At 48.1% G+C, this 23,796-nt stretch overlaps 1 protein-coding gene across 1 annotated transcript in view; it reads right to left on the minus strand.

The window, feature by feature from the left end:
- The window catches only part of LOC147428902 (protein STRICTOSIDINE SYNTHASE-LIKE 10-like), a 63,336-nt gene extending 40,886 nt beyond the window's left edge, over positions 1-22,450 (minus strand). The window contains exon 1 of the mRNA XM_086495549.1: positions 22,011-22,450. Coding sequence (XP_086351675.1) covers positions 22,011-22,288 — 278 coding nt within the window. The 5' untranslated portion in view covers positions 22,289-22,450. The remainder of the gene's footprint in view (positions 1-22,010) is intronic.
- Between the last annotated feature and the right edge of the window lie 1,346 nt (positions 22,451-23,796).

Consider the following 23,796-nt stretch of genomic DNA (forward strand, 5'->3'; position numbering starts at 1 on the left):
CACTATAAACAACAAAAATACATTTGACAGCCTTATCATCCAATTTTCTGCGCTGCACTTGTGGCACCAAAGCATATGCCAAACAGCCAAAAACACGCATGTGCTCAATAGAAGGCTTTCTATCATGCCATGCTTCATATGGAGTAATAGACTGCAAAGCTTTCGTAGGACACCTGTTAAGTACATAAGTGGCACACATAATGGCCTCAAGCCAAAAAGAATGCAGCAAAGCTTGACTTTTGACCATACATCGTGCCATTTCCGTCAGTGACCTGTTTTTCCTCTCAGCAACACCATTTTGCTGAGGTGTATAAGGCACTGTACATTGGTGTTTTATCCCACGACTAGCCAGAAATGCATTAAATTCATGAGACATATACTCCCCCCCTCGATCAGAACGGAGGGTGCCCATAGTACATTTCGAGACATTTTCAACCATAGCCAGAAATTGTTTGAAGCACATAAAAACTTCGGACTTCGCGTTAAGCGGAAATACCCATGCATGCGTGGAGTAATCATCAATGAAAGTCACGAAGTACAAGTAATTGCCCAAGGACGGAGTTTGCATGGGCCCACAAACATCACTATGCACAAGGTGCAACCTGCATGTGGCCCGAACTGAACCATCCTTTGGAAATTTAGAACACTGCATCTTACCCAAAATACAGCCTTCACAAACATGTTTGATAGGTGCTTCAAGAGGCGGCAAAGAAGCAACCATATCAGATTTCTGCAAACGCAGCAAACTGGCAAAATTCAGATGACCAAAATGTGCATGCCAAAGTTTTGCATCTGAAATAGCCCTTGAATCTGCAACAGCATTTGCAAAATTTTGTCCACACTTGTCATACAAAGTGAGCTTATACAGCCCACGGCACAAAAGGCCAAATGCAACAATTTCATCACCAAAACTGAGATCATGAACTGTACATCTGTCATCCACAAATTTGACTACAAGTCCAAGTCTAGCAAGTGCGGATACAGACAAGAGATTCTTTTTTTTTTCCGAGAAAAAGATCCCTCTATTAGTTAATGAAAACTGCCCATAGGGCTACAACCACCTCTGCAAGAGAGGGCTACAACAAGCATGATGGGGAGACTCTCCCAATGAAAAAAAAACATATATACAATGGGGCTAAATCAAGAGATGGGAGGAGGGAAAAGCCACACAGGTGGACAGTAGTGCCATCTGAGCACCCCTTGGACTATGGTGTAGAAAGGCCCAGGGCGCCAGAGTCGAAGGAAAGCCTCGCGGCGCTCCCGCATGCGGTCGGAGCTGCCCTGTAGTCCCTCAAGCTGTCCTCTGAGAGTATGGATCAGCTCTAGCCAAAAGTCACGAACAGTCTCTACTGGTGGCACAGGGCGAGCCTCAAAGATGCGGAAACAACAGGCCCGCCAAATGAACCAAAGTGTCAGGCCACTGATGAGCTCCCAACACTCCTCTCTCTCACTGCACCACTCCAGTGAAGTAAGCTCTGTAGCAGGCTGAAGTGTAGGTCGCCCCCCCTGTATCACTATCATCCTGCTGGTGGAAGATAGCTCAAACTGAAGTGCCGGGCCCGTGAGGGTGGACCAAGCCGCTGCCCCCCAAGTGTACTGTCGAGCCGTGGAGAGAGCAAGCATCAGCCGAAGAACTCGTAGCCACACCTACTGGGCCGAGGGACAGTCCCAAAGAACGTGACGCTGACTCTCCACCAAATGGTCACAAGCTGCACATGTGGCCGAGAGACCACTATGCACAAGCCAGCTCCCTACTGCTGTGGCTCTATGTGCGACCAGCCACTGAAACAAGGTGACTCGCCTCGGCTATCTGGATTCCCACAGCCTTTGCCAAAAAGCTGCCAAGAACTCGACTGTGAGGCCCTCCTCCTGCCAATGACGCGCTGCAGCGGGGCGGGCCTCTCTCTGTGCTGCAAGTATATGACGTCCAAGCCGAACAGTGTACTGAAAGAAGGGGACTCCTGGGCGGTCTGCAGAAGAGAAGGGGTCCCTCCATAGCCACTCACCAGGATCCCACTGCACTCGTGCCAGTGGACAGCACTCCCAAGCCCATAGCCTCCAGTGTCCTGTCTCAAGAGCTGCTGGGTCAGGGTCTAAGACGCAAGTCCTCCCACAGATGCCCACAACTCGGATCCTCTAGAAACAGCACTCTGCTACCTGCGGGGCCTCTACTGCAACTCGCTATAAGCATCCCCCACCCTGAAGCTCGAAGAACACGGCTTGGACAGTCTCTGAGCAAGCCCTGACTGAAATGAGAACCTCCAGTCGTGTGAAGGCTCCCATCCACCGGGGTGCTACTGGCTCGAGAGGCGTGAGCCACTCAGCTGGAACTGACTCTGAGATGTCCTGACACATGCTCTGCACCCCTCTCATGCCCTGTAGCTGGACACCCTGCACCTCCTCCGACAAACCTGTGAACTCTAGCCAGTCACCTAGAGAGCGCGCTGGACCAGCTGCCATGGGACCCCAAGAAACATGAGGCCGACTCCCAACCAAGTGGCCTCTCTGAGTGCTAACCATGGGGTTCCAGACGAGGGGCTGCCGTAGGCGCTCCTTCGTGCACGTCGGCGGTCTCTGCTCTAGGCCACGCCGTAAGAGCTCCCAAGATCGAAGCAAACTCACAGCAAATCGGTCCTCCAGTCTCCTGCTCAAACCAACTCGGCGTAGCTCTGTAAAGATCCATCTAGTCGAAGGTTGCCAAGGGCCTCCTGACTGAGGCACCCTGGCACGAAGCCTCTGCAGCAAGAACTCCTTCCAGAGCTCCTCGCCTGGAAGAAGTCCTCTGATGACGAACTTCCCAAGAAGGGCTCTGCTCTGCTGTGCTGGATCAATGATCCCAAGCCCTCCCTGAGAACAAGGAAGTGTGATGACCGACCAAGCCACCTTGGCTCGGGCAATCTGAGTGTCGCGACCTGACCAAAGGAAGTTCCTGATCAGCCTCTCTACCTGGCTAATACAAGAACTCGAGAAGATCCAGCAAGAAGTGATGTACCACATAGTCGCCAACAACACCTGGTTGGGAACTACTACTCTACCAGCCAGCAAAAGTCGTGCTGAGCTCCAATGTAACAGCTTTCTCCTGATGGACAGGAGAAGAGGAGCAATCTGCTGCTCGGGGGACAAGTCCAAACCAACCTGACAACCCAAGTACCGAACTGCAGTCGCTCGAGGAATCCACCTAAAACCCTCTCCTGGCATCCAATCTGGCACAGGAGCACTGCCAACCGAGAAAGCCACTGTCTTTCTCCAGTTGATCAGTGCGCCCAATGCACAGCAGAAGGTCTCCAAAGCCTGCTCACATCTGTGTAAATTGGCCTCCTGGCCCTCTAAGTACAAGGCCGAGTCGTCGGCAAACTCAGAATCCAGAAGCTCATCTCCCCGTATAGGGAGTGCTAAGCCCCTCAGACCAACCTGCTGTGACACCAAAAATCTGCTCATCGCCTCCGCATAGAACGAAAAGAGAAAGGGGGCAAGAGGACAACCCTGTCTGACCGATCGTGTGAGCATGAAGCGCTCACCTCTACCGCCTGCCAAAAGCACCTGACTGTGAGCCTGTCTGTACAAAGCTGACACCCCTCTGATCCAAGCATCTGAGAAGCCCATCCTGCGTAGCGTGCCCTCTAGAAAGTCCCAGTCAACTCTGTCGTATGCCTTCTCAAAATCGAGAAGAAGAATCACAAGGTCCTCCCCACGGAGTCGTGCCAGGGCAAAAGGCTCCCAGAAGGTGAAGATGTTGTCAAGGATACTGCGTTCCTTGACAAAACCTGTCTGAGTCCCATGTATAAGGCTCTCCAAAAGTGGCTGAATCCTCAAACTCAGAGCCTTGGCAAGAATTTTGTAGGCTGAGTTTAGGATGGTGATGGGGCCCCACTGTCGAATCTCATCCAAGGAGCCACCCTCCTTTGGAATGAGGTAAATCAGGCCCTCACTCATGCTATCCGGCATCACTCCTGTGAGCAGAATGTACTGAAAGGCACTACACAGATTTGGGCCAAGCAGGTCCCAGTACTCCAAGAAGAAACTGGGAGTCAGCCCATCCTCACCTGGACAGCTACCACTAGGGAGGGCCCTAAGAGCCGTGTGCAGCTCCTCAAGCTGAAGAGGTATCTCTAGTCTCTGGCGCATCTCCTCAGTCACAAGACAAGGCATCTGTGCCCAAACTTGCTCCCTGCATGCATCCTGTCTCTCTGACTGGGGCTCAGCCGACAGTAACTCACGGTAAAAGTCAGTAGCAACTGCACGCATATCCTCGGGCTCACAAACAACTGACCCAGCTGGTCTCCTCAACTGATTGATCTTGGCATGCGAGTGCCGAGTACCCACTGTCTCAAAAAAAGCACCTGTCACTCTGTCACCCACCTGAGTCCACTGAGATGCCTGTCGGTGAAAGGCAAACTCATGGCGCCTCTCCTCTGTGCAAGCAAGCTCCTGTCGAGCCTGCTGTAATTGCTCCTCCAACCATGGACTGTCTGGATGCTGCTCCTGCATCCTCTGTAGTGAAGCAATGCCTCGTCTGAGACACTCCTCCTCCTCTCTCACTGCAGCTCGTCGAGCCAGAGACTCCCGTAGAAAAAAGTGGCTAAGCTGAGCTAGACCTAAGGCCACTCTGTCTACAGGTAGAGCCTGGCTGTCCATGCCCTCTGTCCAGAGAGCCTCTACCCTCTCTCTGAGTGCTGAGTCCAACAAGACCCGCTCTGGGATGCGAAGCATCGTGCTCCCACTCCTCTGCCTGTCTGCCACTGTGAGGATCATTGGTGCATGGTCCGAGAAGGATGTCCCTACCAAGATGCCCAGTGAGCCCCCCAAGTCACTGAAGTGGTCACTAGTGTAGAAGCGATCTATCCGCGATAGATTCACTCCTCCCACTCTGCGGTCTGATCTAGAGAAGGCAAGACTCTCTGGAGGCCTCACAAAGTCAGAATGCTGCCATTTATCCGAGATCCTCAAAGTCATACACAACCTCTCCCAAGCTGCTAACTCGACTCCATGCACAGTAGCATGGCTGCCTCCGATCCTGTCAGAAGGGTCCTCCAACATGTTGAAGTCCCCTCCTACACACCAATGGTCAACCTGTGGCAAAGACTCGACAATCTGTGACCAAAACTCTGCACGAGCACTTGCCACATTGGGCGCATAGATGTTCAGGAAGCCCACAAGGCCACCCTGAAGCTGCATAGTAATCCACTGAGCCGTGCCTGGTACAATAATCCCTCTGTCCACAATGGCCTGCTGCAATGAGTCCGCAATAGTCATACATACCCCACCCTGGATGCCTCCAGGTCCAAAAGCAGCTGACCAAAAGGTATCGTACCGTCCACGCAAAATCTGACCACATCGTCGAATGCGGCTCTCAGACAAATGGTGCTCCTGAAGCATAAGGAGATCAATCTCTCCTCCCACAAGGCAACGCTGAAGCTCCTGACGCAATCAGCCCCGCTGTCGCTGAAACTGGGGCCCACCTAGTCCCTGCACGTTCCACGAGACGATCCTCATGGGGAGCGAGAGAGAACAGATGCTGCCGCAGCAGCAAGACGGGCTATCTTCGAGGCTGGCTTGGATGGGGAGTAATCCGCATCCGAGCGTCCTCTAGATAGGCGAGACTGCAGTGAGTGCCTGGCCCAAGCCCAAGCAGAGCGAACCGTACGTAAAGCAACCTCCTCTGTCCAGGAGTCCTCATGAATGTAAACATAGCAAGGCAAACACTGCGTATCAGCAAAAAAGTACACCACAATGTGCCTACATCCTGCTGAGTCTGGGGGTGTCACCGCAAACTTGGCCAATGGCCACAAAGTCTGCAGCAAATCTGTAACTCCAAGTTCTCCCATGTGGTGAGAGAACTCGAGAACCTGTGTATGCAACCATCCCACCACTGAGTCTAGGGACCACTCTGTCTCGGTCCTCCCACAGAGGGGGAAGGAGAAACCAACTGCTGAGTCCAAGGCCTCTGTTCCCCTAGCGGCGAGGAACAAAGCGTGGACCCTGAAGCAGGCTGCCTCGTGGTTTGCTGCGGGATCGCCGAGGAAGCGAGTGAACCCGTAGTCGAAGAAATCCCAGCGGCGTCGGAGGTCAATGCTCGTCAGACCACGAGGGATAGCTGCAAGGGAAGATGTCTGAATCTGCAGAGGGGGCCGCAAGAAGGGCTGACCCTCTCTCGCTAGGTAACTCGTGGCAAAGGCGCTGCCAAGAGATCTCCTAGCCGCCGGCAAGGGACCAGTCTCCTGAGTCGACTGTGGTACTGGGGCAGGAGGAGGGGGAGAAGGAGCTAGGGGGGGCGGAGGAGAAGAGAAGCGGGGTGGGGCGACAGAGACAGGAGGGCGAGGAAGGGAGTAAGCGGGAGCAGCCTGAGTACTCCACACTCTGTCTAAACCAACCCCCACTCACCCGAGGCAGAAGGATGACCTTCGGGAGCGTGTGGGTATCTCTGACCAAAACTCGAACTGAAGGGATGCCAGCCGCCTTGGCAGCTACTGATGCTGCCGTACGAGGTGTCTCCAGGACAATCCCGATGGCGGAGCCAATCCTGGAGAGAAGTGGAAGGTACTCCCTTCGTAAACCCGGAAAGCAAACTGAGATGGGGATGTCTGCCTCCTCTATGAGCACATCCGAAGTCGGGTCAAAACCATGTCGCCACTGTCGAAAGTGGGCGCGTGATGCTTGGATGGCCATTGGACTCATAGCTATGACCTTGGAGGCCATCTCGAAAGTCTCACACTTGATCTGGTAGTACCCTCGTCCGAGAATCTAGACATCCAAGATCTTGCCCACCTCTGCGAGAAGGCGGGCCTGGAGAAGGTCTCGCAGCTCTCCTCTGCTAGGACGGGTGCCGAGAACCTTGCAGATGACAGAAGTCGCCTGCAAGCGCTCTACCTCTGCGGCAAGGCTCGCTTGCTCTGTCGGCGAAAGAGCAAGTCGAATGTGGGCTCAGCGAGGTCGGGCGAGGGGGCTTCAGACGAGTCCCTCTGTGGCGGAGCTGGAGCCTCCATCTGTGTCTACTGCTGAGTCGAAGAAGCGGACGGTGAAGGAAGTCTACAAGCGAGTACGCCAAGCACTCGTCCGAAGAAGAAATGCTACAGAGCCAGGTGTAGAAGACCTTCGGGAACAGTGAGGACGACGGGGGGGAATGGAGAGAGCGGTGAGCGAGAGACAAGAGGCTGCAGGCGGGGTGGGGGAGAAGTGGCCAGGGAGGGGGGGAGGGCAGCGGACGAGCTGGAGGGAAGGGGGGAAGGCAGCGGACGGGCGGGGGGGGCGGCACGGGGCGAGGGCGGCTGGCAGCAGCGCACAAGGGGGGGGGGGGGGGGGGGGGGGGGGGGGGGGGGGGGGGGGGCGGGTTGGGCTAGGCAGCGCGAGGGTGAGGGAGGCAGCGTGAGGGCGAGGGGGGGGCAGCGCGGGGTGGCAGGAGGCAGCGCAAAGGGGAGGGGGGGTAGTGCGGGGGCTGGAGGAAGCGCGAGGGCGAGGGGGGGGGAGGAGGGGCAGCGAAGGCGTAGCAGGGGGGGAGGGGGGAGCGTGCAGCAGTAGCGAGACCTCAGTTACGTTACGTTTTCAGACAAGAGATTCTTCTTGATCCCAGGTACATAAAGTGCATCAACAAGTGTGAAGGAACTGCCATTAGCAGCAGTGAGCACAATCTTTCCAACTCCCTGAACTGGATAAGAGGCGTTGCTGGCACAAGTGACTAAATTCCCATGAGGGACAAACTCGAGAGAGGTAAACAATTCACGATGTGAGGTAATGTGCTTTGTAGCACCACTGTCGAAATACCACACATGTGAATCTGCAGCAACTGACAAGCATGCATCATGGATAGCAGGATTGTAAGTGCACTCTGCGCTAAAAGCCCATTCTGCATCAACATCAGCATTACAGTCTCCTTTCACAGAAGACTCAACAATGGCTGCATTTGTAGTGGAACCAGCATTTGCAGTGGAACCACCCTCTTTCTTCTTAGCCTCTTTGGCCTTCAACTTAGGACACGACTTGATCAAGTGATCATTGGCTTTACAATAATGGCAACGCATCTTCTTTTTGCCCTTATCACCAGAATTTCCAAACGAATTGCTGCCAGCAGAAGCATTAGGAACATAATTTTTGCCACTCGCAACAGAACCATAAGAAGTGGCTGCATTGTTGTTACCACCCTTTCTTTGAGAAGCAATAAAAGCCTGTTCAACTACACGCTGCCTAGTCCTGTTTTTTCTAGAAAGTGACTCTTGCAACAGCAATGTGCATAATGCATCAAACTTGACAACTTCACGATTTCCTTGGGTCATCAGTCTCCAAGTACTAGCAAAAGTCTGGTAGGAATCTGGTAAGGCATCGAGAATAATCTGCACAAGGGAACTATCTGAAATGACTTCACCTGCAGAAATAAGCTGCTCATTGATATCCTTGACACTAGCAAGGAAAGTGTCCATATCATCTTCCTCATGCATAATCTTCGACTCCAGCTCTTTACGCAGCAAAGCAATTTTAGCCTCATTGCGGCTTGCATAAAGACCTGCTAGAATATCCCAAGCCTGTTTTGCAGATTTTGCTGAACGGATGTGAGGAACAATGATGCGCTTCACAGACAACGCAATCAATGCATGAGCCTGCGCATCCTTAACATCCCAACGAGCTTGTTCTGCCGTAGGCAAAACAACTCTAACAGCTGCAATCCTCGCAGCAAGACCTGCAACATCCTCAATATCGCCTACATCCTCGGAACCAGGACGTACATCAATGCCCTGCACAATGTTCCAAACACCCTTTGACACAAGAACATGTTGCATCATATAAGCCCACATAGGGTAGTTGTCCCCATCCAACCTGTCCTCAGCAACAAACATCTTGAACACATTTGTGTTGTTGTTGTCAGCCATGGTAAATGCTGCACCTGATGTGAAAACTGCCCGAAAATAGGAGAAACGCAGCGGGAACAACCTGTGCTATATAGCACAAACCGTAGAAGACTGTAAGGCACCTGTTATGCAGAAAACGGCACTGACAGAAATTCTGCACAAAATGACAAAATAGCCTGTGCAGTACTGCCTGTAGTGGAAACGAAGGCCGAAATGAGCCCAAATCAAAATTCTAAGCAGACCAAGCTCTTTGAGCTTACCCAAAATATTTGTCGACCTGCGAACGCTTGCCAAAGCTCACTGAAATTGGAGAAAGTGAGCAAGCGTGTGCTGGAGCAGCTGGCGACTAAGCCCGGGAGGACGTGACCTGCTCTGATACCAATTGTTGGAATTAGGGTTGCAGAGAAACGCACACAGCTTGGAGAAGACGAAGGAAGCTTAAGGCACACAATAGAGAGTGTGTTACTTAGTGTGCAATAGAAAGATGGATAGCCCTAGAGTGATGGGCGTATATACAATGCACGGGGGAAAAAACCTCCTAAAGAGGGAAAAAATGCCCCGGCGGTCCTAGTGTGTTCACACACATCACTACCACATGTATATGGTAACAACCTTGTTCCCCACAGAGAACACATTTCCGAAGTTGCCAGATCTTTTCCCATCGACAAGGGAAACCTGGAGCAAGCGATATTGGTGGGTGGCTCCTAATCCTTCAGTCTACAGACGCAGCCAAGATATCTACTCCCTTTGTAAATTCATTCAAGAACTCCTTAAATATTTACCTAAGGATGATGACACTAATTATATCGCTTTCTCAGACGCTTTCAAGAAGTCCTGCGCACTTGTGTATCTCCCAATCCCACCCAACGCAAGTCCTCACATGATCTCCTCAGCATGTTACAAGGCAATAAACGTGTTGGTCGCACTCTCCCAGATAGTGCAGGCTTGAGGCCATCCAATGATTGAAATCATACCTTGTAATTTGAGAATGTGTCTATACTTTGCAATGAAACAGTTTTGTCTTGTCTCATGTCCATTGTCTTGAAATTTCGTATCAAAGTGATGGAAGAGATGTGAATTTTAAAATTGTGTATGTTGAACATTGATTGTACCATCGATTGTAGTTTTTTAATCAATGTGTATCTATCGTTTCGATCTAATATTTTATTATCGTGTGATTCGACAGGAAATGGCAGCCCCATACGCTCCTCCCAATGTCGACGGTGAGTTCGACCACGAGGAGTCTCAACGCATCCTCAGAGAGGAGAGCCTACGTTACGGGACTCAAGACCTCTCCTTTTCTTTGTCAAGGCCGCGGAGCCCGAGGGTTTGGAGGGCAAACCAATGAAATTAGAGGACGTACGCAAGTGATGTCCCTCCTTTTTTGTGAAAGATGTACTATTCAGGAGGTCAAGTCGTGCCAAGGCAACGGCACCATTGAAAATCTCAGGTTTGCAACACAAAGGGCTCGTGCGTGTGTTGCTTCTACGCTTCATCCAAAAGGACCGCATTCTACCTAATAATAATCAAGTTGCCATTACTTCATCCAACAAGTCTTCGTGCAAGATATAATAAAGAAGCGCGTCCTTTGGACAGACCGTCCTTTCAACACTGGTGTCGGACTTGGAAGAGCTAAAGAAAGGGCACAAGCACGTCATGGGGAGCCAGATCCACCTGCACAAAAGAGGCCAATGGTGCTCCTACCAGATGAGTATAAACAAATTGTTAATATCGTGTCTCAAGGGACTACACTAGCCAGCCAAGGAGCGAGCATTCTCTCGCTACAAGAGAAGTTGGCAGCCAAAGAAGCAGAAGTAGTTGTTCTATCGCAAAAACTTGCTAGATACGAAGCGCGATATGGTCCTCTCTCTCCCCTGCCTGAGGAGGCAGGACCAAGTCACGAGGCAGATATTCAAGAAACGGGGGATATGCTTGAGGAATCATTGAACGCAGATCTTGAAGAAGCGGTGGATATCATAGTTTCTTGAAGACATTGTAAACTGTAGTTGGAAATTATAATGGCAAATTACTCCGTCCTTTTTTGAAATGCAATGTATTCTCTCTATGTTTATGGCAATGAATTCGTTTTGGAGTTACTAATTGATGACTTTGTTGAGAATTTGGTTTGTAGATGTCATTTTGTTTAAGATGTGTTAATGTTATTTATTTGGTTGCCACATCATGTCCTCAATACTTATGTTTATGCGAACTCTCCTCAATACTTGAAAAAAACTTAATGGAGAAGACTTATACATTGTCCAAAAAAGTGAGATATATAGCTCAATAGTGAGATAGAGTAGATACATTATCATGAAAAGATGTTTACATTTCGCAATCTATCACAGACACCAGGTCATCAACCTCTTCATTGTTCGAAGAGTTTGAAGCACTCCAAAGTGTACTTCGGTCGCCCGTGTGGCTATCTTCGTGGGTGCATGAATGAGACGCATGTTACAAAAGACGTACACAAGGTCTGCGGCACGAGCAAGACTTAAGCGATTTCTACGCTTTGAGTGCACAAAGTCATAAGAAGACCAATTGCGCTCACAGCGCTGGATGCCGCGACCAAAGGCACCCTGGTCGCCACGTGTTGTAACTTAACTACGTCTCCTCCATATTCTTTCCACCATACTGGGCCTGAAAACCTTTTTACGCTATTAAGAACCCAGGGATCTCCGAAAGTTCCGTCCCTATTGGCATAATCCACCCTCTGCTGGAATGCCTCCATGCCATCGTCCCTTGGCAACAACTGCAAGCAAACGTTTCTAAAGTCTCTCATTACCTCTTTGTTGGAAGCTTGTCCGTTCATCTGAAAATTTGGATCCAAGACAAATGCAGCACCATGCAATGGTGTGTGCATTTGAACCATCGTTTCTCCACAAGTTGCATGATCTGTGTTCTCTCCCTTGCACTGTAGTGGTTGTATTCTTTGGTTTGACGTAGCGCCTCAGACATGATCCAATAAACCTTACCAATGACAAACTTATCTGTGTCGACAACCCTTAGTAGTTCCACATAGGGCTTACTAGCCCCAACAAGTTTGTCAATAATCCGCCAAAAGAGCGAAGATTGCACCAAGGACGCACATTTTTGAGCTTCTTCGCGGTGGCTTGGATACTTGCTAAGCCAAGCCACTCAATGGCGATCTGCAACAGTTTCTGTAAAGGCTGCTCGCACTTCAATGAAATTATTCAAAAACATAGTATGTTGTAACGAATCGTGTGGCACAGAAAATTTGAAGTGCTTTATTCGGAGACTTGGAGCGAAGTGAAGCATGTGTAAACTGACGTTCCCGTATAAACTTGACTACGTGATTGACGTCAATAAGGACCTGTTTTATAAATGATAATCTACCTATATCCTTTAGGAGTAAATTTAGGGTGTTTGCTACACATCCAAGCCATGTAATTTCTGAGTACTTTTCCATAAAGGCTAAACCCGCTCCTTTGTAGTTGTAAGCATTATCTGTAACAATAGCTGTCACATTCTTCGGTCCACCCAAACGAGCGATAGCTCGCTCATATACCTTTGTCAAGTAGAGAGATGTCTTCTCTTTCATTGAGGTATCAATGGCCTCCAAAAACATTGCACCTTTGGGACAAATTACCATGACATTAATCAATGGTTTTTTCTGACAGTTGGTCCATCCGTCGAGCGCTATGGTACAGCCAAACGCTAGCACCGTTCGCTTAAGAATCGCTTTTGTACTGCTCTCGACTTTGTCCATATACTCTGTTCGCATTTTATTATAATCAGGATAGATGAATCTTTTTTTTTGCACTTGACATTAGTGCATCTTTGAAAATAGGATTTCTTATGACATTAAATGGGATTCCACAAGCCATGAAGGCTTGTGTCCACTTTAGATGCAATTCGAGCATGTCCTATTGAGCGAATGTTGCGGGTATAGTCCCGGGCGTAGCGGCTCTGTTGGATGTCTCGGGACTTGCATCCATCCCTCCAATGGCACCATCTGGAAAAGTATAAGGACTTTGAGGTGTTCGGGTTGTTCCCATTTAAGGTCCTTGGCTAGCTCGCACGTCCTCTTGATCTAGACTCACTTCTTCTATGTTGACAGATGACCCACCTGTGATACCCTTCTGTCTCTTAGGAAGAAGTCCTGTGTCACGTGACACATCCAACCCTATGTGTCTGTGGACCAGCTACAACATAACCAGGGTTCAGTTCAGTTAAGTCAATCTAGAATAGGAAGTGATCTGGCACTTTTGTGAGTTTGTTCGAAGACCGTGCATGTCCAGACACTTAGAGTAGATGCATATCCTCTGGTTGCACACAGCATGATCATCAAATTTCCATCAGAACCCATCAGGAGCATTTTTACAGTGCATAGACCTATTTTCCCTATTTTTGACATTTTCCACTTATTATTTTTAAGTGACTTTTCTTGGGAACTAGGTAGGGCAATTTTGCTAAGTTTGTATATATAGAAACCTAGCGCTAGCACTTTCTGGCAGAAGAGGCAGCAGGAACCCGGTGTTTATCAGGCAACTTCTCAACAAGACTCCCCCCCCCGCGACAACTCTAGCGTTTTCACTCACCAGAAGGCCTAGTGCTTTTGCATCAGATCAGCCAGCGTTTTTGCAATTGCAGATTCCCGGCGACAGTAGACAGCAGATCAGCCCTAGCGTTAGCAGATTCCCAGCGTTAGCAGATTTCCACCGCAGGAAGCAGAATTCAACCTAGCATTTTTGGATTGCAGTTCAGCCCTTAGCGTTTTGCAGTTCCATCGCGACAAGATCAACCAGTAGACCAGCGTTTTCAGTTTTCAGCAGTCAAGCACCGCAGTGGAAGCCCCAAACCTCGCAGATCTCACCTTCCCGTAGCAGATTCTCGCCGCTCCGTGAGATTCATCAAGGTTTCCAATTTCAGCCCGGAAAACGCAGATTTCAGCATCTGCGTTTTCAGCACGTCGTCGTTGCATCGTCATCATCGACATAGAGTTAGAATTCAGCAAATAAAGATTTGCAGATTTCAGCCCTTAGCTCAGATTTCAGCCCGTCTCGTCGTCATCCTCATTGTCGTCGACATCGTCGGCAAGTCCAAGCATTGTAGAGATTTGTGCAATCATAAGTAGACCGCTCTCGCCATAGAGAGTGGGGCCTTCGGAGGAGGGTTTGACAACATTCTGGTGTCATATTCTCTTCTCTCTCTATCTCTCAGTCTCAGCACCTTCATTCACAGTGTTTATCCACTTTGTTGTGTCCATTGCACTCTCTCACTAAAGGAACGGAAGGCTCTCCCTTCCGCAAGTAAAAGGAACCTTGAGCACAGTTCAGAGCACTCATCTTGAGCAAAGTTCAACATTCACTTCCGCTACACCTTACATTGGTATCAGAGCTTTGGCAGTGTTATGTATCACTCAAGGAAAGAACCACAAGAACCACAAGATTTTTTTTGCTTGTTGCGGTCACACGTAACCCAAGACCTCTTGGGCGTGTTGATTCCTAATCGTGTTTTTGAAGAGTGACAGGAAACCCAAGAAAGAAGGGCTTGTCCAGCCTCCCCTTGTTCTCTTTTCACTCATTGAGAGCGGACCGTGCACTTAGCGGCCGGCCAATCAACTTGAGGTGAGAAAAAGCAACCTTGGTGTGAACGCAAGGCCGCCAAGGGGTGCGCCCGCGGAAAAGAGTAGAACTCGAGTCAAGAGAAGATCCTTCTCTAACACAGATTGCAAGCGAAAGAATAACCGCAAGACCTCAAGACCCTCAAGACCCTCAAGAACCCCAAGAACCAAGACCCCCAAGAACCCAAGTTCCTCGTGAGCTTCAGAACCGAAGACCACAAGAACCCACGACTTCACTGGATCGTCATCACCCAAAGTAGAATGGATACTTCGCTTGGAGGTGGTGAGCATGGGAGTGGCGAAGAAGAGTTTTCCTCACCGGGAGGTTTTTCCGACCCTTCCCCATCTACGCCAAGGATTGCACTAACTCCTATGGAAGCTTTCGACAAGGTGATGATGGACAAGGAGTTAGAACGCAAAGCAAGAAAAGCAAAAAGAATGGCAGCCATAGATCGTGAATTCGCCGAAAGAAGGGCAGTCATAGATCGTGAATACGAAGAAAGAATGGCAGCCATAGAGCGTGAGCACGAGCAAGCACGCTTGGAAGCCAAAGCATGAGAAGCAAAGTTGGATCGCGAGAACAAAGAAAGAGAAGCAGAATTTGATCACGAGAACAAAGAAAGACAAGCAACATTTGATCGCAAGAACAAAGAAAGACAAGCAATGAACGATCGACACATGAAAGAGATGTTGCGACTCTTTTCTCAAGTGCAGGCACAGATGCAAGAGATTCGGGAAAAGGAAACTCTCTCAGTCTCTTCTCTCCAAAGCATGACACACATGAGGAATTGCATGATGATTTGGTGTCGTATTCTTCTCTCTCTATCTCTCAGTCTCATGCACCTTCATTCACAGTGTTCACCACTTTGTTTGTGTCCGTTGCACTCTCTCACTAAAGGAACAAAAGACTCTCCCTTCCGTAAGTAAAAGGAACCCTTGAGCACAGTTCGGAGCACTCATCTTGAGCAAAGTTCAGCATTCACTTCCGCTGCACCTTACATTTACAGTCGGGCCCATGCCTATTGGGGTAGCAGTAGATCATGCCCTCCTCACATTTACCGTCTCATTCCAGTTCAGCACAGCTCGACTGGCACAGACATTTCGCATACCCGATACACTTCTACTTCAGAAACTAATTCTATCTACATAGATGGTATAAACTAAGACTTATGCATAAAGGAGCCGGGGGGACCTCTTGAGGAGCTCACTTACATATCGACAAAGAAACTGCAGGATTGCAGCAACAAAGGCATACCCACACTGAGACTAGGCAACGACGATGTTCTGGAAGCATGCCCTAGAATAGCTGGTATGATGAGGAGTACATAGAGACGAGAGCCCGACTTCAGAGGGAGGTACTTCTAGGAGTCATCACTCACAGGCAATCAGAGATTGCTTCTCGACGTTTGGCGCAATGTAAGAAGCATAGTTGCTCGGAACGGGAACGAGGAACGGGAACGGAAGGGTCTGGAACAAGACGGGAACAAGGAGGAGGAGGGGGGGCCGGAACGGTAACGGGGCTGGAACGGTCAACCTAAAGTAAGGATTGAATCACCTCCATTCAACTTAGTCCCAAATAAACTCCTAAACAACCTTAAAACTGCCCCCTAACCTGTCCTCAAACTGCCCCAAATATGTTCCCCGAACAACCCCAAATCTGTCCCCAAAAGCCCACTTTTTTTCCCCCAAATGCCTACTTTTGTCCGTTTCGCCGTTCCGCCTCATGTTCCACCCATTCCGGAACACCGTTTCGATTACACCCCGTTCCGGAACGGCGTTCCGTTCCCATCTCCATTTCGGGAACGGGACTTGTCCGGAACACCGTTTCGGAACGTTTGGGCTGTGTTCCCCCCGTTCCCTGTTACAGTGGTAAGAAGAGGGCGTTTCTAGCTCGATTAGAGCGGGATTTATACCAACTATTTTTGAGCCAAGATTCAAGCAAGGCATGGTGACTCTTCCGTGGGCATTCACCCCCACCAATCATCACTTCTACAAAGGTATGGGGTCAATATGCATCGTCTCTCTACAATGTCTCGTGGCACCCACTTCTTCCAGATCCACCAAAGCCATGCCTGGCCCCAAACCTTGGCGCCCCTTTCGGTATTTCTTTATATTGCTTCAACTGAGTACAATGCCAATACTCAGTTCCCTGCACCTTCACACTGAAGCATGCCAGAGAATGAGCCCTCTGCACAGATTTAAACGCCCTTGAAAAGTAGTTACATGAAAAGCAATCAAACTCAAAAGCAGCAACTGCTCCCAAAAGCACTAGCGCCAAAAGCTGTCAGCGCGTTTTGCAGAAATCCGTACAGCTCTACCACATCAAATGTCAGCGTAAAACGTGTAAATCCGTATAGGCTTCCACGTCATCAGCGCAAAATTCCAAAATCCTTACACGTATGCCACGTCATCACTTGCTACGCAAATAGAGAGAGAGAGAGAGAGTGTGTGTGTGTGTGTGTGTGTGGTCTTGCTTTGTTTGATCCCTTTAGGTCACTTGGGCCCCATCGGACAGGGTACCATAAGTTGGCGGGAACTCCTCTTTAAAAATATGCCACTCGGCAAGACTTTGCAAGTTGGTAAAACTTCTTCTGCTACTTTTTCTTCTTCACTTAGGGTTTAGGCCCCTCGATTGGGATCTGCAAGTTGGCTCCACTCTTCAATGGCTTGACACGTCAGCAGTTTGTGACATCCCCCCTTCTTGAAAGAAAGTAATCGTCCACGATTACAGCATATCTACAAAAAAACTCAAAGTTGGCTCAAAAAATTCGAAGGATCATTCTGAGGGACAATCCAAATCAGAGCTCTTGATTTCCTGGGTCGTTGGATTCGCAGAAGAATCTCATCCAATAAGAAGTCTTGTTCCAGATGGGAACTCTTGATATCCTGGGTCGTTGACTTCCCAGAAGTATCTCATCCAATTAGGAACTTTCACTGGTTGGCACATCACAATGCAACACAAATGCTCACATATGCATGTTACAACTTACAAGACACAACGAACAGCGCCGATGAGCACTCCGCAGAGACAGACAGTCTGCGGTATGAAGCTACTCAACGACTACCTCGTCACTCCCCTCGCAAATAACCTAAAAAGGTACGGGCCATGAGTTCAAAGGACTGGTACAACCAAACGCTACCCAGACCGCAGCTTGCGTCGCTTGGAGGTTCAAGCATACAACCAAACGCTCCCTAGACATCCAGTCTACGTCGTTCATAGGTTTCTAGCATACAATGAAACGCTCCCCAGACGGGATATGCCGTCTGCATCGTTCCGAGGTTCAGACAGTACCAAAACAACATTCCTCACTACTCCTCCCGGAAGACTAGAGTCAATCACCAATCAATGAAACCAGTATTAAAACCAGAGTCAAATAGTTCATAAATCGGCACCAAGATAAGTTTAAAACAGATAGCATCCATTTCAAACAAATTTCAAACAATACTTTCTCAAACAACGTTCAAAAGTATCTAACTATAAAACAACTAGAGAGTTCATTCATGGTTTTGTTCGAGCAACCGAACTTTGAGAACAACCGGCTTGCCCTTTATGACTCTCCATGGTTCGGTTCCGAGCCTCGAGAGTCGCATCATTCTTGTCATGCCAAGGCACGTCGCAATTGCCCAACTTCATACTCTGGAAATCGGCTTTCCCATGATAATCTTGGATAGTCACTAAAAGAGCACCAATGAGCGGTACCACTTTCTGAGTTTGCCCCATGTGTCACAAAATGATGACGTGGCATGACCACCCGCAGACAATACAGTTGATAATGTGGCATGACCACCTGAGAGCAGAGGACAGTACAATTGATGATGTTGCATGACCACTCGAGAGCAGAGGACGATACAGTTGATGATGTGGCAGGACCACTTGAGAGGAGAAGACACTACAGACAAAATGATGACGTGGCTTTCTATACGGATTGCCCGCAGATTGCGCTGACTGGCTCATGACGTGGCAGTTGTACGGACGCCTGCATTTCGCGCTGGCGTGCTGTACGGATCTTCGCAAATCACGCTGGCTGCTTTTTCTTGCAGTTTTGGGACAAGTTGCTTTTGGGGACTATTTGCTTTTAATTTTGAAGCTTTTGGGGCTCTGCTTTTCGACATCCCTTGTAAATTTATAAGAGCCCTTGGGGCCTCACTCTGCAGAGCATTTGGACGTAAAGTTTGAGAGCAGAGGTCCCTCGGAAGTTGAACTTCGCAATTATTAATGAAAAAGAAATACCGAAAGGGGCGTCAAACTTTGGGGCCAATACCTCTGGGCACGGAACTCCGTTGGGCCGTGTCGACTCTCTCTATTAAAGTTCAGTGATTACGAAGTTTCTATTCGTGTGTTGCTATTGATTTCTCGCTTGGAGTATCCAAGCTTGCTACAGTGGTATCAAAGCACAGAAAGATTCTTCTTCCACGAAGAATTTGATCCTTTTGCACCACACAGGTTTCTGTAAAAGAATCTTTGTGTCCCAACCCCGGACCTAATAGCTACACCCATCCTTCGTACATCGCGCATCGAGCACGCTCCCGTCTTCATCGCTCTGTCTTACAGGGCATAAAGCCATAAAGAATCCCAGATTACACATGGGTTCTTGTGGAGAATCCGATAGAGATAACACCTCTCAATGGGAAGGCAAAGAAAAGTTGAAAATCCGACGCAAGAACTGAAGAAAAGAATGAAGATTTGGGCAAATTTTTCGGCGGAAAAGTTTGCCAAAACGGAGACAAACGTCAACTGCAGATTGACATGTGTGTAAACAAATTGATCAAGTACTCTAGGACCCGAGATTGGCGAAACACATGAAGAATTACCTGATCAATGAGATTTACTCGAGAAGACGTGGGGCCATTGATTCCCCTCTTAGGTCAGGAGGAAAGCTGAAAGGACAGACGAGTGCAAATAAGCGAAACATGTACTCGCAAAAAGAGATGGACAAAAACTCTTGAAAAGAAGATGAACAAGAGGACCACCATAAGATAAGTCAGAGAGTTACAAAGCAGTAGCCGAGTGCAAAAGAAAAGGAAAGACAAAAGCAAGACTTGTACCATATTTTGTGGGGATCGCCGACCTTGATCGGATGAATGAAAATATCGAACTTTGCACAGCATGGGGCAAAGTGCGAGACCAGGAAGCCATCACCTTTCTTTGATGGAGGAGCCAAGGCCAACTTCTTTTCACTTGAATTGGCGGGTCGACTTGGAATTACGCCCGACAGGCTGAGGCCACAGGCGGAGGCAGTTCTAGAGGCACCCGGACGGGATGTTGCCATTACACCACATTGCTGAATAAGAATTTATTCCGTTCTCTTCAATGAAAAAATCAAGAACATTATGGATGGATGGCTTTACATAAATATTCTCGAAGCAAGGAAAAGCACGTTTATCCAGTCAGCAATTGCCTTGAAATGCAATGTCACGTGCGCACTGCACTTGCGCCACACGGACAAGCTTCTACTACAGTCTAGCATCAGTCTTAGCTTAGGACCTAGCTTGGCACCCTTGTGAGCCTCTAGCAGGATGTGCATGTCCATGTCGGTCATAGTTGCATACCCTCACTTACATAGTTAAGTCACTTAAGCATATGAACAGTCGCTTCAGTCATTTATTAATAAGTGACTTTGACATGACATTTATTAAAAGTAAGTAGGGCAAATGGCTAAAGGACCTGTAAATAATAAAAGAAACCCTCTAAGCACCAGTAGAAGGTAGAGGAGCAGTTGCAGAGCCTCTCAAGAGGCACCGGCAGATCTTGCGTTTTTCAACCAACGCTTTCAACCATCGCCATCCTCGGCTATAGTAGATGAGCCCACATATTCGTCATCATCACAGTACCCTCAGCGTTTTCAGTTTTCAGCCCATAGCCTCTTTAGCAATTTAATTTTCAGCCCATCCCCATCTCCAGCGATAGCAGATCAGCCCACGACGTCGTCGGCATCGTCATCGCAGTACCAAGTATCTCTAGCAGCACCCCTTAGCACCCAAGTACCTTCAATACCCAAAGTACCCCACAGTACCAAGTATCAAAGTACCCGTATTACCCAACACTTAGCCTCGTAGTATCAAGCATCGCCATCCAGTACCATTTAGTATCTCAACATTTAGTCATTGCATTAGCATTTGTGCAAGTAGTAAAGCAAGTACTTGCTCTGGCAACAGAGCAAGGGGGCCATTGAGGGTGGTTGGGACCCGACATTCGGTGTCGTCTCTTTTCTCTCTCTTTACGTCTCTCTCCTTCATTGTCTTCAGTTTCAGTTTCTCTTTCAAGTGAAGTAAAGTAACTCGTGTTTGTGCGGAGTACTAGATCCGAGCTAAATCCTTAAACCTTTCCGTTGCACCTGACATGCAATTGCTTCAAATTTCAAACACACTTGGGCAAGTTCGAAATAAACTCGGTCAAAACTAAAACCAGCACTTCTCCAAGCATAGAGAAGTGCTGACTGTTAAAACTTAAAGTCATAGAGGTAGGAAAAAGTGAAAGATAGATATAGACAGGAAAGAAAGATAGGTAAGATAGAGAGGGGCAGACATAGAAATAGAGGAATAGAAAGAGGGAGAGGTAAAGATAGAGAAAGAGTGAGGTAATACAGAGGGAGCCAACCCCGAATTTTGCGGGAAAATAAGACTCGGCTTGAAAGCATAGAGAGAGTTTACAAGAGAAACGTGCCCCCAACTTACCAGGTGTTCTGTGTTCTTCCACCTCATGTCTCTATCCCTCATACCCAAACGTATTTCCATACTACTCCGGAGTTCTCCAAACTTCGACTTTCCAAATAATTGCAAATGTAATGTTCACCTCTGTGCATCAACTCTTCACTAATTCAGGTAGATAACAGCCAGAGGATCAGCATAACACAGCTCGACTTTTCAACCGTTTCCCACCATCTGAAGTGTGGATGGGCTCGACAAGAAAGCAAATCATCTTGAACTAGTAACCCGATTCTTGTGAGAAATTTGTGAGAGGAGCAATGACAAACACCAAAGCATATTGTCTTAACCTTACCAGAAAAGTTGCTATAAGTTGGTATTTTGTGTTTTGACTGGCTTGGCCTAAGGCTTCACTAAAAGCTCCTCATTATACCGACTCGATTCAAAAGCACAAACCCACACTCAGAACCGTTAAGGGTGGCTGATAACCCATACTTGCTTCTGCACTGCCTTACCCAAAACCTGAGATGATGTCATGACAAGCACTACGAGCTCAAACTAAGAGCATGCACACACATGTGAGTATGCGCGCAACATACATAAATGCACACAAACGTATTTTGTTGTGTGTGTGTGTGTGTGTATAAATTTTCAGGATTCCCAAATCCCTACTCCTCACCCATCTCCCCAATTCTCTGTTGAAGAACTCTTGTCTGGGAGATTAGTCGGGCAGAACCGAATGTATATTCCCAGGCAGAACAACGGCCATGTTCACAAGCATTATAGTCACAATCACAGAGCTCTCATAAACTTGGTGTACTTACTCTCTCTCTCTCTCTCTCTCTCTCTCTCTCTCTCTCTCTCTCTCTCTCTCTCTCTCTCTCTCTCAGTGAACCGTGCAATTCTTGTGTGTGTGTTGGAGAGAATTGGAGGGGGGGACCAACCGATTAGAGGAGGTGTGGGCAAATTCTGTCCAGCCGTCTTTGGGGCCATTCCAGCGCATAATCCGCCCATCTGCAACTCCTGTGTAGGGGCCTTTCCCGTGTACATCAAAGGCAAGGCTCTCAGGGCCTAAGAAGTCAGGAATGAAGATCACCTCAGCCTTTTGTAACTTGTTGTCAGAATCTCTGGGAAACTCGGGAATGCTTGGCATGATCATGAACCTCACAAACACAGCCAGTATGATGGCCACAAGAAACCACCTCCATCGCCAAGCTATCATCGTCTTATCCTTCGATTGGCAGGAAGGTGTGTTCAAGCCTCTGGGATGCGATAATGCCCACACACAAATGGGGGTTTAACTATTCACCAGCCCACAACCGCAATCTGCAATGGGAGAGCGCCCATTTCCGCCATTTATGCTGTGTGAGCACTTACAGAGTTGACGTGCATGGAGCTGCCATACCTGGTTTTACACTCAGGACAGCTTCATGTCTCGGGTGCGTGGGCGAGGAGAAGAGTCGTTTAAGTTCTACGTAGTCACATAAAATTTCTTTTCTTCAAAATACCTACCTCTTACCCTCATCACTATATCACAAGGGTATGCTCAAATGGCATCGATGGTGGAGGAGGAAAACGCGGGGTGCATCAATCATGGACCATTAGATCTGTCGTTGCCCAAATTTACTAGTTTGTACGAATTTACTAATCGGTCCACATTTACAATATGACATACTCGAATCCCCTATATTTCAACCTATGCATGAGGGCGTAGTGATTAGTGCACATGGCTCGTGGTGGGAGGTCGGGGGTTCAAGACATGGGGTGTGGATTGACCCGAATTTACTTTTCTCCCTGAATTTACAAATGTATATCTGACGGCCCAAATCACCTCAGTCATCGACCCCATTTGAGCATGACCATGTGAGATAGTGTTGAGGACCTCCCTCCCACCTAGCCTAGATACTTTTAGTTATTGTCTTTCTGTTGGAGTAGCACGTGTAAAATTCAGCTTTTGTTAGGAAGGGCAAAGCCTAAGGTCTCAGTCACACACAACCCGGGTGATGTTTGTGTCCGTCCATGGTGTGACACCACAAGTGCCCGAGCATAAGCCTTTTGGGCCTGTCGAGCACCCATGTGTGACGTGGAACTTAATGTCAAGCTTCAACTCATTGCTCCCAAAACAAGTGAAAGGATCACGATGGCTTTCTAAAACAATAAGAAAGTAATAAAATCTTTAGGTTGAGTTTAAGTAGAATTATATAAGGTGAAGCACTATTCAAGAATGTCTCTTTTATTAAGCAATCGAGTGTCCTCCTCGCAAAGAAGCAAACCAAATATACTAGTAAATTTTTGAAAATTTGTAGGATTTTTCAGCTAAGTTTTGACATCATTGCACCGGTTTTTCTTCTCTTTATTATGGTTTGCTCATTCATATATATATATATATAACTAATTAATATATGTGTGTGTGTGTGTGTGTGTGTGTGTATGTATGTATGTAGTATAGAACTTACTAGAATTAAGATGAAATAAAAATATCCATTTAATACTTTAAAACCACTCAATCATTACTGAAAACATTGAAAGTATCCTAACCCAACACATCTCTAAGGCTTCTTTTAGAAAGCCAAAAAAGATAGTTTGTTGCCAGTAATCAACAAGCTTTTTAACCAATGGTCCACAATTGCACCCAAAATGTAACCCTTTTACAATGGCCTTATGGAGTCCCAAAAAAACAATGAAAGTTCATTATGGTCTACATAAGGCTATGTGAGAGAAAACAAATAA

Source organism: Adiantum capillus-veneris, chromosome 22 (genome assembly GCF_014529385.1).
Source record: "Adiantum capillus-veneris isolate H3 chromosome 22, ASM1452938v2, whole genome shotgun sequence".
NCBI classification, from domain to species: domain Eukaryota; kingdom Viridiplantae; phylum Streptophyta; class Polypodiopsida; order Polypodiales; family Pteridaceae; genus Adiantum; species Adiantum capillus-veneris.